At 39.4% G+C, this 16,332-nt stretch overlaps 1 protein-coding gene across 12 annotated transcripts; it reads left to right on the top strand.

Annotated features, from left to right (window-relative positions):
- The first annotated feature begins 10,728 nt into the window (after positions 1-10,728).
- Pnpla4 (patatin like domain 4, phospholipase and triacylglycerol lipase) lies at positions 10,729-14,295 on the top strand. 12 transcript variants are annotated; one of them, XM_087600325.1, is made up of 8 exons: positions 10,729-10,848; positions 11,001-11,189; positions 11,437-11,487; positions 12,261-12,355; positions 12,599-12,734; positions 13,191-13,256; positions 13,358-13,510; positions 14,144-14,295. In XM_087600325.1, the coding sequence occupies exons 4-8, from the start codon at positions 12,303-12,305 to the stop codon at positions 14,273-14,275; spliced, it is 540 nt and encodes a 179-aa protein (XP_087456451.1). In that variant the 5' UTR covers positions 10,729-10,848; positions 11,001-11,189; positions 11,437-11,487; positions 12,261-12,302; the 3' UTR covers positions 14,276-14,295.
- Positions 14,296-16,332: the final 2,037 nt, after the last annotated feature.

The raw sequence follows: 16,332 nt of genomic DNA, 5'->3' as shown, positions 1-16,332 counted from the left end.
GGGCATCTGGGTTCTTTCCAGCTTCTGGCTATTATAAATAAGGCTGATATGAACATAGTGGAGCACGTGTCTTTGATATATGTTGGGGCATCTTTTGGGTATATGCCCAAGAGAGGTATAGCTGGGTCCTCAGGTAATTCAATGTCCAATATTCTGAGGAATCTCCAGACTGATTTCCAGAATGGTTGTACAAGTCTGCAATCCCACCAAAAATGGAGAAGTGTTCCTCTTTCTCCACATCCTCGCCAGCATTTGCTCTCACCTGAATTTTTGAACTTAGCCATTCTCACTGCTGTGAGGTGAAATCTCAGGATTGTTTTGATTTGCATTTCCCTTATGACTAAAGATAGCTGTTTCTCAGAAATTCGGCATTCCTCAGCTGTGAATTCTTTGTTTAGCTCTGAACCCCATTTTTTATTAGGGTTATTTGTCTCCTTGCAGTCTAACTTCTTGAGTTCTTTTTATATTTTGGATATAAGCCCTCTATCAGTTGTAAGAATGGTAAAGATCTTTTCCCAATCTGTTGGTTGTCACTTTGTTCTAACAACAGTGTCCTTTGCCTTACAGAAGCTTTGCAATTTTATGAGATCCTATTTGTCAATTCTTGATCTTAGAGCACAAGCCATTGTTGTTTTGTTCAGGAAATTTTCTCCAGTGCCCATGTGTTCGAGATGCTTCCCCACTTCTTCTTCTATTAGTTTGAGTGTATCTGGTTTGATGTGGAAGTCCTTGATCCCCTTGGACTTAATCTTTGTACAGGGTAATAAGCATGGATCGATCTGCAATCCTCTACATGCTGACCTCCAGTTGAACCACCACCATTTGCTGTAAATGCTATCTCTTTTCCATTGAATGGTTTTGGCTCCTTTGTCAAAAATCAAGTGACCATGGGTGTGAGGGTTCATTTCTGGGTCTTCAATTCTATTCCATTGGTCTATCTGTCTGTCTCTGTACCAATACCATGCAGTTTTATCAGTGTTGCTCTGTAATACCGCTTGAGTTCAGGGATAGTGATTCCCCCGGAAGTCCTTCTTTGTTGAGGATAGTTTTAGCTATCCGGGGTTTTTTGTTATTCCAGATGAATTTGCAAATTGTTCTGTCTAACTCTCTGAAGAATTGGATTGGTATTTTGATGGGGATTGCATTGAATCTGTAGATTGCTTTTGGTAAAATGGCCATTTTGACTATGTTAATCCTGCCAATCCATGAGCATGGGGGTTCTTTCCATCTTCTGTGGTCTTCTTCAATTTCTTTCTTCAGAGGCTTGAAGTTCTCATCATACAGATCTTTTACTTGCTTGGTTGAAGCCACACCAAGGTACTTTATATTATTTGGGACTATTATGAAGGGTCTCATTTCATTTCCCTAATTTCTTTCTCGGCTTGTTTCTCTTTTGTGTAGAGGAAGGCTACTGATTTATTTGAATTAATTTTATACCAAGCCACTTTGATGAAGGTGTTTATCAGGTTTAGTAGTTCTCTGGTGGAACTTTTGAGTTCACTTAAATATACTATCATATCATCTGCAAATAGTGATATTTTGACTTCTTCTTTTCCAATCTATATCCCTTTGGTATCCTTTTGTTGTCTGATTCCTCTGTCTAGAACTTCAAGAAGTATATTGAATAAGTAGGGAGAGAGTGGACAGCCTTGTCTATTCTCTGATTTTAGTGGGATTGCTTCAAGTTTCTCTCCACTTAGTTTAATGTTATCTACTGGTTTGCTGTATATGGCTTTAACTATGTTTAGGTATGGGCCTTGAATTCATATTCTTTCCAGGACTTTTATCATGAAGGGGTGTTGTATTTTGTCAAATGCTTTCTCAACATCTTATGAAATGATCATGTGGTTTTTATCTTTGAGTTTGTTTATATAATGGATTACGTTGATAGTTTTCCATATATTAAACCATCCCGGCATGCCTGACTTCTTAATGTGTAAATGTCACCCAGGTGGTACTGGTTTTGAAGGCATGAAGGGTCATGAAGAGCAGTTGAGGCTTGGTGTTGTGAAAGGCCATGAAAGGCTATTGGTGGAGCTGCAGTCTCAGTTGTAGTTGATGGCCAAGGACTAAAGGAGTCCTGTAAAGGAGTTGAGGCTTGGCACTATGAAGACAGCCTATGAGAGGCTATTGTTGAATCTTAATTGCAGTGGAAGATTTCAGCTATTTAGAGATGGTAGTACCATTTCATGTTCACCAAGAACTGCAACAGGAATGTAGTGTAGTCAATGAGAGACTAGAGTACTACAGACAGCAAAGCTGGAGAAATGCCCTGGGCCATTTGGAGGACCCCAAAATAACATGTGTAGATTCCAGGCACTGAAGCAAGAGGCTGTAATGTTGAAACTGCCTTGAATACCCAAAGATGTTAAATATCAGAGCTATGGAATACCTACACAGGAAAACTGCTAACAGGTGGAGCATCAGCCCAGGAGAAAGAAGTTTCCTGCTGTCATCCAAGATGAAAGGAGTTGTATATCTGAAGAACAGTTTAACATTAGACATGGAGATTCAGAGTTTCGAGTCTGCCCAGCTGGTTTTTGGTTTTGTTTGGTTCAGTTTTTCCTCCCTGTGACATTTTGGAATTGTAATGTATATTTGGTGATGTTTAATGTATGTGATCTGCTTCATGATTTTTTTAATCTATAGTAGTATCCAGTTAAGTCATTAAATGAACCCCTAAAAATACTTTCGACTTTGGACTTTTATCATTGTTGAGAATGCTATAGACTATGAAACTTTTGAAATTGGAGTAAATGCATTTCATATTATGCTAGCCTAGGTATGGCCCCCCCATAGACTTATATGTTTGAACCACCTGATAGGAGAAGAGGAAAATGAATGTGGTGGTATGAATATGCTTGGCCCAGGGAGTGGCACTATTTGGAGATGTGTTCTTGTAGTTGGTGTGTCTTTGTTGCAAGATGTGTGTCACTGTGGGGATGGGCTTTGAGATGTCTTATTCCTTTGTGTCTGAAAGTCAGTCTTCTCCTGTCTGCCTTTGGATCAAGATATAGAACTCTCAGGTACATCAGCAAAATTTCTGCCTCCATCCTTCAATGCTTCCTGTCAAGGTAAAAATTGACTGAAACTCTGAAAGTATAAGTAAAACTTAATTAAATGTTTTCCTTTATATGAGTCGCCTTGGTTATGAGGTGTCTTCACAGCCATGGAAATTCTAAGATAGAACACAATGTAACTATGTAAGTAAGTGTAAATTCATACTCGGAAGGATACAAGGTCATTAATGTAAATATAACACATCATAATTTGAAGGGTATAAACTAACAAGTGCCTTGCACAACTTCATTATAGGAAGTAGCAGGATATGAGATCATCAATGTGAATATAGAACACCACAGTAATCTGAAGAGTATTTGATTATTAATATCAATGTATGACACCATAATTGAAAGTAAAATGTCATCATGTAAATATATGAAGTCATGAAAATATATGTATATAATCATGAATACATGATTGAAATCAAAATACCTTTTTTATTATATTGTAATTGTATTGAAAGAAAGACATATACTTTCTTCTGTGATATCATAATGATTTTGATGTTACAGTTTGATAATTATGATGGCATTGAATTCTATTTATACTGTCATGATCTTCTTTATGTATTGTGATATATTTATCTTGTAGATATCCTATCATTTTAATTATAAATCATGTCCTACCAAATGTGAAATTCTAGTCAATCTATTATGAGGCCATGACATTCCATTGTTTCTCTCATAGTTTTTGAAGTATGATTTCAGATATTTATATTGATGTCCCATTGGTTCTGCTTAAGATGCCATACTGAGCCAATTAGTATATCAAAGCTTATTCATATGTATATCACTTCAACCTATGTTGTCATATATTTAAATTGATGATATCATATCCTCCAAATTATGATGTCATATTCTGCCACATGTGATGAGGATATTTTAATTAATGATACCATGTCATTATATTGATTGTGTCATATCCCTCTACTGGGAGCCTGCCTATCTTGGAATAGGCTTGAACTCAGACACACCATCAGATGTGACTTTAAAGAAGGATGGTCTCCAGATGTAATTTTAAAGATGGATGATCTCTGACATTCTAGCTTGGTAAAATGTCATCAGGTAACTATACTGAAAGCTTGCTGATAATTACTAAGCAGTTCTAAAAACATTCTTGCTTTTTCTATGGTTAAAAACATTGACTTCTTTTCTCTTTAACTCTGTGCCTTATTAAATTTTATAACTCTCTGTGTTTTATTTAGCTCTCTTTGCTTAAACTCTAGAGAAACTCAACTCTTTTTATGACAATGTGCTTCATTAAGCTCTAAAATGTAACTCTTATCTCTTTATTAACTTTGCTTTAATAAGCAGTAATATCTGGCAATTAACACATACTGTTTAGCAGTAGCAAGTTAAGTGAATCAGTCAGAAGCCTCCATGACTAAACTGGCTAATTCTTTGTGAACAGAGAGGAACTAATGAAATGAATTAAGATTCTTTATACAGGTAAATATGTAGACACATATACATTCAAGCATTCATACATGGTCCCTGCCCAACTATCTGTCACAGTTAACTGCACAAGTATTCATTCATGTGTACATACATACACATATACTTACACACATCCATATAAACAGACATACACATTTGGATGGATGGATGGATAGATGGATAGATGGATGGGTGTATGGACAGATAGATGGATTTGTAGGTGGGCAAAGCTCCCCAAGCCAAACCATTCAACCAACAATTTTTCCTCATCTGCTCTTTTTATATCTTCTTAGACAAAAATATCTTTCAAAATTTCTAAAAAATTACCTCAGAGGAAAAACATGTTACATAGAATGAGAGTTACAGAAGGATGTTGATATTAAGTTCAAAGCAGTGTTTCATTTTAATATACTCATTATAAGGTCAAAGAAACAGTTTTTTTTAAATCTTTTCTCTTTTTAATAAAGATTTGGCCTTTCCAGCAAGCCCCTTAGTGACTATACTATCTCACCAGCTCCAAATAGCTGCATCTTAATGGTCAAGAGATTTTGTTTTGTTAAAATACAATTTAGCAGCTCTTCATCAGGTCTAGCTATGCAGTTTGAGCTCTTCAGACATCTCCCCAGGCTGTGCTGATGCTGCCATGTTTTCACAGGGATACTTCCTTCTACTTTGCAATCACATCCTGAAATTTTTAAAGTGGTATTAAGTGAACAGAAATACTTAGATTTTTATACACTTTCATCTAGTCCTAAAATCATTTAAAGAAACAGTTTTTACATTGACTTGCCTTATAGTGTACACTGGTGACTTTATCCCTGGACCTAATGTTTGTCCTTTAACATAAAATTGCCCCAAATCTATTTTTCCTTTTATCATAATTATGGAAGCAGGGTTTCCTCTTATTATGCAGCCTTTACTAACGATTTCTTATGATTTGTATGTGCTCAGCACAGGGATTGGCGCTATTAGAAGGGATGGCCTGATAGAATAGGTGTGGCCTTTTGGAGTAGGTGTATTACTTTGGGTGTGGGCTTTAAGACCCTCATTCTAGCTGCCTGGAATCCAGTATTCTGCTAGCAGCCTTCAGATGAAGATGTAGAACTCTCATCTCTGATTACACCAGGCCTGTCTGGACGCTGCCATGCTCCCTTCTTGATAATGGACTGAATCTCTGAAGCTGTAAATCAGCCCCAATTAAATGCCCTTGATAAAACTTGCCTAAATCATACTGTCCACATTGGTAAAACTGTCACTAAGATTCTATTATAAGGACTGTGCATATATTTTCTTCTAACTTTATTACAAATTAGGTTTATTTCTATTTCTAACTAAGACAATTTCTAAAGCTGTCTTCCTAAAATTTTTTGAATCAATTCAGGAACTCTATAGAATCATTATCTATTTGTCAACATAGCATCACTCTGAGTTAGTGCATCATCATAGGTTTGCAGAAATTTGCTTAAAATGGTGGGTCAATACATAGTGAGTGTTGCATACATAATAACAGGAAAAGCATATTAATAGCAGGAATCTTTGATCAAATGTAATTTCCCCGGCCTTTTTTAAGTAAGCAAAGCCATCACATTTTAGTCCATGGCAAAATCATCTCAAGATTACCTGCTATATGGCTCTTGGCCTCTGTCCATTATGTATTATATAATTTATTTAACATATCATCCTCTTCCAATTACAATGCCATATTTTGCACTTGTAAAGTCAATGTCTTTCTATTAGAATGACAAATATCATTGTATATAATATATCATATTCTTTAAAATGTAATGTCTTGTGATTGCACTGAGGATGTAATACCCTCTCTTTTCTGATATTTTACTTTTTTAATCTGGACTTCATATTCTTCCAATTTTACATGTTTACATTGATGGTGTTATACCAACTCAGTATGATGCTATAGGCTTGAAATTATGATGTCATGCAATTCTGTGTATGATTTAATGACATTCTAACTGTTTATAGATTTATATTGATAACTTTGTACCACATCAGTTATGATATCACATTATTACATCAGGATACTGTATTCATTGTGTCATGCCCTTCCAATTATGATATTAATGATGTGATACATTTCCAATTACAGTCTCATATTTTTAAAATTATGCCCCATCAATCATTCATGTCATATATTTATGACATGTATTATGATGATGTAATTTAACTCCAATTTTGATGCCATATATTTCTATTTATATCTATTGAAGGGTACGTGTTTTGTAGGTCATTCAAACAGGCATAGAAACTGAGACACACGGAACTTTGTCTAATTCACTAGTTTTAAGCAAGATTCTATAACTGCCTGGAAGTCTTTGTTTCTTATCTTTGTCACATCACTTTCTTTACAATTGTTACACATCTATTACCAGTCTTAGAACACCAATCTGCATACTAAGTACACTGTTCTCAACACATTTTGTTCATAAAGAAGATATGCTTAAATTCTGAAATGCTACTTGACCATGAACACAATCTGGTGTTTCCTTAAAGTGAGAATTTTTATTTAACATATCATTCCCTGCAAATTACAATGTCATATTTTGCCACTTATAAAGTCATACTCTTTCTATTAGAATGGCAAATCTCATTCTACTTAATATATCATATTCATTAACACATAATGTTACAGTGTTACAGTACATTACATAGGGTGAACAAAAAAGAAAGACAGAAATAAAAAAGGTAGAAATCATCAAGATAGAAATGAAAGAGAAAGAAAAAGGTAGTAGGATTCTATTTCTGCCTGAAGAGATTTCTTCTGATCCTCTTACAAGACAAAAGATACAGACTTCTGTTTATGAATTCTACACATACATTTAGTTATACAAAAGTCCTAATCTGTATGGTATGCTTTTGCTCACGATGCCTCGATGTAGTAAAGAGAATGTGTTTCACTCGCAGAAATGTCATCTGACATGTTATTTCCATGAACTCAGTCTACTCTTCTCTTAAAGTCATACATTTAAAAGTAAGCCAAAAAAGAAAAAGCAAGAAAAAACTGCAATCACAAAAGAAAATCAAAAAGAAAACAGATGCAGAACAGAAAAAGAGTAAGGGATAATAAAAAGGGATAAAAAATGAGAAGTGGGAAAGGAAGCAATGAGTTAAGAGAACAGAAGTGAGGAAAAAAGAATGAAATAAAAGATAGATACCCCAGATGTATAAATTAAATTTCATTTAAAAGCACTGGAAAACCTTTTACGTGTGTGTGTGTGTGTGTGTGTGTGTGTGTGTGTGTGTCTGTGTGTCTGTCTGTGTGTGTGATGATATTTAGGAAAAAATATCCCGTCAATCTGAAAGATATATTGTTGGTTTTGTAGGTACAAAAGGTAAGGAGAGAATTTTAACCACTGTATGATCTCAAAAATATCTTGGATAACCAATTGTTACCTTTCATTGGAAAGATACTCTAATTTTCTCCAAGTCTAAGAGTTTTTCTAGATTTTTGTGTAGGGTTAAGGTCTCCTTATGATTTCTCATACAGTTTGTCATATCTAATGTTGGATATTTCAGCTTAGATTTATGCTTCATTCTGTTAAAATTTAATCAGGGTGGAGAAGGGGAAGTTTTGGAATGACCAAAGTAGGGGAGGTGAGAAGAATCATACCATAATATAAAAATAAAATTTAAAAATGCACTTTGATTTGAAGAACTATGTGGTCTCAATTTCATGGTAAAAGAATAACCATAATTTCTTTAGTCAACTTCATATAGGACAAAGAACAGCTACTGAAATTAAACAATGCACCACGCAATTGGCATTTGTCTGGTTCTGCTAGGATGGTAGACAGTGCACCCAGAATGTTCCCCAAGTACCCAAACCACAAGTGTAGACACTTAGCCTAAACTGCTTTGTATACTGACTGACCATGGTTAACTTTAGAACTAGGATACTGTTTTCTATCTAAGAGATCCACTGATTTTAAATCTTCTTGGATTTCCGAGATAAAAGAAGCCTTTACCACTGAGTGGAAAAAGCATGTTCCTCTCAATTCAAGGCATGACAAGAAAAGAAAAAAAATACTGTCTGTATCACTAAGAAAATTCTGCTCCTGGGTAATATTTCACATAGTAAGCCAAGCTGCTTTTAATTTAGGTCCACTCACAGGTTCTTATGCTGAACTAATCCCCTCAGTAAACTTTATACCACAAGACATCCAGATTTCAATTCATTATCAGAGGAAATACTGGACAAAGTCATGTCTCTCAGCTAAGAAGACAGCTGAATTGGGTTGAAGTTTGTGTAATATTCAAGATAAACTAAGACACAACTCTACTGAAAATGACACCACCGTACATGTAAAAAAGATAGAATCCTTTTTGTAAGCTGGAATGAAAAACAGATGCATCAGAAGTAAAAATATTATTGACACTAGGTCATGAACAGTGCCATACCCACACAATATACAACAGCAATATTCTTTGGAAACTGCTGAAATTCTCTCAGCAATGGTATTGTCATCAGATTCTAGGTTGACCCACTCTGCAATCAATGTTCTGTAGTGATACTGACAAAATATATCATGAATTATTGGGGCCAGAAGATAAATGAAATTGGACAGATGCCAGAGTACAGAAAAAACACCTGCTTCTTCAGCCAGGATGAGTCAAAGCAATAGTTTGTGAATCTGCTGAGAGCATGTACCCAGTGTAAAATTCAACTTCTTGATGATACCTCTGAGAAATTAAGTTTTGCAGAATACATTTAAGTTTCAGTATATATGTATATATATATATATACATACATACACACATATATATTCTATTATTTACACGTATGGTGGTGTCATTTTCATATAAACTATATGCATATAGTTTCTTTTACTGTTATAATAATCCATCCACCACCAAGACTCTGAGTACCTTGACCACAGAGTGCAGACTTTGCCATCAAGTACTCTGAATTCTAGTAGCAATTCTAAACCAGCTCTTGAGCTTCGTATCATGGTTGATTGGGAGCATCACAACAACATATTTTGACATGGAAGGCTGTAGAGCATATTTATATTTGCATAATAAAATACACAAAGATACCCTGCCTTCCCACCTTCCCGCCTTGTTATTAGCCCTGAAAATTTTCACTGCTGTTGGCTAGGCAACCATTATTATCTCATGGTCTCTAACAGTCCATGACAATTCCCTTTGCCCCACCTTACCAAAAACACATCACTCCTCAATATATGCTTATTTAATCTCTCAAAAATACACTTATATGTCTGTGAGTTGTCAATTTTTTACTTCTTCTGAAATAGAGGTACCTAGTCTAGCTACAGTAAAACACACATACAGGATACTAAAAGGTAGAGAGACAATATCTAATTTAATAAAATCACAAATGTAAATGGGGACAACAGATTTTTAGGAAATACAAAGAATCTTTAGGTTTTACTTCATAAATCTATACTCCACAAAGTCAGAAAATCTAAATGAATGAACAATTTTATTAATAGATTCTACTTACTAAAGTTAAATTAAGACCCTGTTGTGGGTCTGCTTCTGTTCCACTGAGAGGCATGGCTTCTTGGAGGGGTTGGAACACAGGGCATCTGACTGTGTTTATCCCACACTAAGAAGAAAGTTTAGAGGACTAAGAACCTTCATTATAAAAAAAGTTAACGAACTCTCATACTAGCAATTTAAAAGTACACCGGAAAGCGGGTGTGGGGGGTGGGGTGGGGTTAACAAATCCAAGAGGATAAGGTGGGCCCAAGGGAGGAAGTGGGAGTCTCATTCAGAAGGAGAAACAAAGGTCATTAGATGTTTATTAAGGAAGGGAACTGGGTAAGAAGCCAAACTTGAAACAGAGCTCTTTTTACAGCTGCGGTGGTCCACAGCCTGCCTAAAAGAGAACGGGAGGGGCGCAAGAATATGACTTCTGAAAGCCCCGCGGACTAAACTTGAAACAGCGTTAGTTTCCGAAACCTGTCGGCGCAGTGCCTGCCGGGAGGGAAGTAGATGGGTCACCGGATGATGATGTCTTAAATCTACGTTGCGCAACACTTAGTTTGAAATGTTTGAAACAGCGCTCATTTCAGGACCGAGGCACCTGCACGCTGACCTCCGGGAAAGGAAGGAGAGGGCCGCCGGATTATGACCTCATAAGCCGCGCGCTTTGACAGAACACCGGAACTGTGATCTATCTGTGAAGCCGAGGTGTGTTGTCTGCCCGGAAGGGGCCAGGAGGGGCGCGCGGCGATGACGTCATAAAGCCGCGCGGCTTTATAATCGTACACTTAAAACGGTGCTCATTTTCGTCCGCACGTCAGCGCTGCTCCTAAAGCCCTGAAACACGAAGGCGCAGAACGATGACATCAGAAGATGTTACTTGCAGGTAACAAGTACTGCGTCCAACCATTGCGGGGCGGTGACGTTTCAGAACGGTGTCTTCAGTGGGGGAGAGGAGCAGGGTGGGAGGCAGAGATGCCGACGCGGAGCGATGATGTCATAAGGACTAAACCGACCGTGCGGGCGGTGCTTGTTCAGAATCCCAGAATCTACCCTGGGCTTCCCTAGTGAAGGAGTCGCTCTGCGCTACCACATTGGGTGAAGTCGCAACCACAGGCACCGCCTAGGCTGGACCCCGCCGCATCGCGATTGGCTCAGCCGCCCAGAGTGACATCTGCCTGTGACGCCGTCTTCTAGGGATTGGCTGGAAGTGCTGTCCCCACAAAAGTACTGTGGCCAGGCTGCAGCAGGGCGGGGGCGGGAGCGGGGCGGGGGGCGGGGCCTGGAATGGAGGACTGGACGTCCCTAGGCCGAGGGGCGGGACTAACGGATGGACCTGTGGGGGAGACAGCTATCAATCACAACTCCCAGTCATTCAGTCACTAGCTATCAGTCACAGAACATGGATGTACCAAGTGTGAACACATATGAACGTATGTACTAAATACACTACACGTATGTATTTCTATCCTAGCCACTACCATGAAGCAAGTCCACCTCTCTTTCTCATCCTGCGGATTTCTGGGTATTTACCACCTGGGGGCAGCGACTGTACTGAGCAAACGCGGGCGGGGCTTGCTATGCAATGTCACAGGCTTTGCAGGGGCCTCAGCAGGGGCACTGGTGGCCACACTGCTGCTGACAGCACCAGAGAGGATAGAGGTGAGGGGGGTGGGGTTGTTGTGTTGTGGGACGTGCACACAGTGTTACTTGTGCATGTGTGATGTGTGTGGGACACACATGTGATACATGAAATATGTAGCATGGTGTACATACAACATACGTGTAACATATGCAGTACAGTATGTGCAGTTTGATGCATACTCTGAATATGTTACATTTCATGTGATGCATAATGTCAAGTATGATAACATGCAGGTACATCATGTCTCTGTACTCTCATCTGATTATGATGTCTGACATTACATCATTACATGTTGTGCTGCACTGCTAAGTGCACCTCATATGAAATGATCAGTTTTGTCTGCAGAACATGAGATAGCATGCAATAACATGTACGTTATGACATGTGGTACATTGCACTGTATACATACATGTAGTGAAATGTATATAATCACACATAGTAGGTTATGATACATGTTTACATTTACTGAGATAGCATATAGTAATGTATGTTATGACATGTGGTTAATATGTACTTAAACGTGTAGTGCATGTAATAGAGGGTATCATATATGACACCCAACACAGATACCTTATAGAACAAGCACATAGTACATACCATCGTATGACATCTGTAACATACATGGTACATGGCGGTGTGACTCTCCCCCACAGGCATGTACCAGGTTCACATTTGCCTTTGCGGAGGAGGTCAGAATGCAGGCACTGGGGCCCTTGACACCTGGATATGATTTCATGGCCCGGCTGAGGTGGGTGTGACCTCACGCATGTCCTGGCTAGAGCTGAGGTGGGTGTGACCTCACGCATGTCCTGGCTAGAGCTCAACATAGGAGTGCGATGTGTTTGACCCTGTGTCCTCCCATGGTTATGTCCTCAAGTGCCCATGGGCTCATGTGTCCTCGTGTGTCCATGTGCTTGTGAATCCATTTTCTCACATGGATGTGTCATGTGTCCATATGTTCGTGTGTCCTCACATGTCCTCATGCGTACAGGGGTGGCATTGACGAGATTCTTCCCCAGCACGCCCATGAGCTGGCACGGGAACGGCTTCATGTGTCAGTAACCAGCGCAGTGGATGGACAGAACTACCTGGTGTCCAACTTCACATGCAGGGACAACCTCATCACGGTAAGGGCACGTTCACATAGCTCAGGGCATCACAGGTGGGGTCAGCTGGCTTGGTGGCTCAGGGGTATGTTCACGTGTTAGGTGTGTGGTCACACTACTTGGCATTTTCATGGTCCGTACACAGCTCAATCATGTTCACAGGACTCTGCACACAGATCATCTCCCCCTACTTTCCAAGGCCTCCTTTGTCATCAGGCATGACAGTGGTTATCTGTCACTTTCGTGTGTAATGTGAAACCACAAGATGACACATGGGTCATCCGTGTGTACACATAACACATGCATGATATGTGGTTGACATGTAAATAACCTGTTCATAACATGGGAATGGTATGTGGATGATGGCCATAGAACATGTGCATGATATGTGGTTGGTGTGTCAATGACATGTATATGATATGATTGGGTACCTTTGACCCTGTGCCCCTGAGCTCTCCCGTGTTCTCATACACAAAGGTTCTCCTGGCCAGCTGCTTCATACCCTTCTACGCAGGACTCAAGCCCATGGATTGTGCAGGGCAGGTAATGTGGGCAATGTGTAGGAGCCATGCAGATGGCACAGGCATGAACATGGGATGCAACACATGTGTGACATGAATGCTTGCATTTGCCATTCTGGACAGCTCTGTGTGGATGGTGGCCTGACCAACAGCCTGCCTGTGCTGCCCACGGGACGCACCGTGACCTTTTCACCCTTCAGCGGACGGGCAGATGTGTCGCCACGGGACTTGGGGTGGCCTGGCATATATGTGAGAGTCGCCAAGCAGGATGTCATGGTGAGTCATGGTGTGCTTGTTGGGTGCAGTGTACATGGGTCTGGCACAGTCAGTGTGACCCACGTATGCATGCCACATAGGATGTCATACAAGCATTATGTGTGTTTTATTATATATGTATTGTGTGTTTGACATGGCCGATTACATTTGGGTATGTAATTTGCATCATATGTAGATACGTACTATATAACAACACTGTGTGTGTACTGTATGTGTAATGTTTACAGTGACATGTATGTACACATTATAGTTGTGTGTAGTTCTTGCTACCCATGCTTTAAGCTCCAGGTGGACTATGCTACCAGATTTCCTTGGATCCACAAATAAAAATACCATACACACATAGACGTGGACTCATGTGAGCACACACATATCATATATGAAGATTTACATGTGTATGTGATATGTATGTCTTATATGTTATTAAATATGTGTGTAATATACATGTCACGTGAACACACACAGTACATACATGAATCATAAATGTACATAACATACATGACACGTTTGTGCAGGCCTTTAGTTCCAGCACTTGGGTGGCTGAGGCAGGGGTATTGACCCTTGGTGTCTGCCCAAGTCCTTTGCTCTGTCTTCATATGATTCCCAGCTAGCATGTCCTATTTCCACCCGCAGGTGTCCATGGCTAACCTGGTGCGTGTGCAGCAGGCGCTGTTCCCACCAAGCAGGGGGATGATGGAGGCGATCTATGGCATGGGGATGACCGACACGGTGCGCTTTCTGCGCAGGGAACGCTGGTCTCAATAAATGCAGATGTGTGTAGCCAAGGCTGGCCCAGACTAAGTGTGCACATGCATGCATGTATGTGTGTGAGAGCATGTGTGGGTGCGTCAGTGCTAGCCTCAGACTCAATGTGTGCATGCATGCATTTGTGTGTTTGTGTGTATCTGTGATGGTCTAGGCTGGCTACAGTGTGTAAATTGTGTGCATGTGTGGGCATTTGCATGTATGTATGTGCATGTGTATTTACCCAAGGCTGTCCTCAGACTCAGTGTACACGTGTGTGTGTGTTCGTGTGTGTGTGTGTGTGTGTGTGTGTGCATGTGAGTATATGTTGAGTGTATGTGAATGAGGGTGTATGTACATGTGTGTCTTTGTACCTGTACACACGCATGTGTGTCCATGTCTGTGGGAGCACATACACATTGGCCTCTGCCTCACTCAGGCGCTGGCAGGGCCTCTCCAAGGATCAGTCTTGCTACCCTCCTGTCTGAGTGTACAACATGGCATCAGCAATGACTCGCAAAGGAATACCTTCAACTCTCACATGGACACCATATGTCTGCTGCCGCACACGGTCCATGTTGAAACTGCTGGGCATGTTGGCTGAGGATAGCCCCAGCATGAGTGATGGGGCTGGGAGTCACTCATATCAGAAGTATCCAGTGTTTTCTTAGGGCTACCCCCCACACACCCTACATTGTTGCACACGTGTGTGTTTCATGTATATGTCTGTTACATATATGTGGTTCTAATTGCCAACATGTCTGTGTTTGATTTTCTGAGATATACATATATGTGTATATGTGCATATATGTATATATATGTATGCATAGGTATGTACATGTGTGTATATATATATGCCTATGAATATTTTATAAGCATGTTTGTGTGCATAAGTATCTGTAGAAATACATGTATATAGGTATGTATATGTAATATCTGTGTATGTGTGTGTATGTATAATTATGTATATATGTAGTTAAAGTATGTGTATATATGTATAAGTATGAATGCATATATATGTATATATGTATGCCTATGAATATTTTTGTAAATGTGTATGTGTGAATATCTGTGTACATAATGTATGTAGATATGTATATATAAGTATGTATGTATATGTATAACTCTGTATACATGTAGTTAAAGTTTGTATGTGTATGTATGTATAAGTATGTGATATGTCTCTCCTGCTCTGCCTTCCTACAAAACATGAACCCAGTTTAAAATGAAGACTGTATTTTCAGTGTCTACTTGCTCAACCCTTCTACAGCCTTGCATGCTTGTGTGAATGGTCATAATGATCTCTACAACTAAAAATGCCCCCTTGGCCTTCCAGGAAAGAAAGAACCCCCATATCTGAGTAGGGAAATTTGCCTCTTTATTTCAGAACTCCCTTAAATATCAAAGTCATGTGTGCATAATTAAGACACTTGCCTCAATATAATATTGCACATACAAAGCCCAGCCACACTGAATTTCATCTCTGTCCACTTAAGGTATATCTGAATAAAATCCATCATCATGGCCCTACCATGAAACTTGGCAGTGCTTCACTATCTTAAGCCATCATGGTCGTAGATGCGTGCCTGTGTTGAGATAACAGAATTTCTTTGGTGTTGAAGCTTGTAAAAGAGTCTCATTTTCAACTAGTTGTGGGTGTCTTCTCTCTCAATTTAAACTTTGAAGCTTGTATACAGACTGTCTTATGCTATCGGGTAACCTATCTTAGGTCTTAGTGCCGTCTCAGTCTACATCACAAGGCTTCCTTTATGGGTTGATTGGTAGATTGATTGATGATTGTTCCTTGCAACCATGTGACGTTATGAAAGTCTGTAGGTCATACTTACTTTAAATTTATGAAATACATGAAGAAATCCTGGCCTCACTGTAGCTTACTCTATGTTGTGCCCATGACAGTAGCCCTCAAGATTCTCACTGTGGTATCAAGCAACAATTATAATCTCAGTCTGTTACATTCTAATATCCCTAATCTTGCTGTACCCAACCCAAACTCCCATGACCCTTCAATATAGACTCAAATTCTCCAAAGCACACACTATCTCTGTGAGTTGTAACAT

Source organism: Rattus norvegicus, chromosome X (assembly GCF_021556685.1).
Source record: "Rattus norvegicus strain SHRSP/BbbUtx chromosome X, alternate assembly SHRSP_T2T, whole genome shotgun sequence".
NCBI classification, from domain to species: domain Eukaryota; kingdom Metazoa; phylum Chordata; class Mammalia; order Rodentia; family Muridae; genus Rattus; species Rattus norvegicus.
The sequence above is the reverse complement of the archived record's forward strand: the minus strand, read 5'-3'. Positions and strand labels throughout refer to the sequence as shown.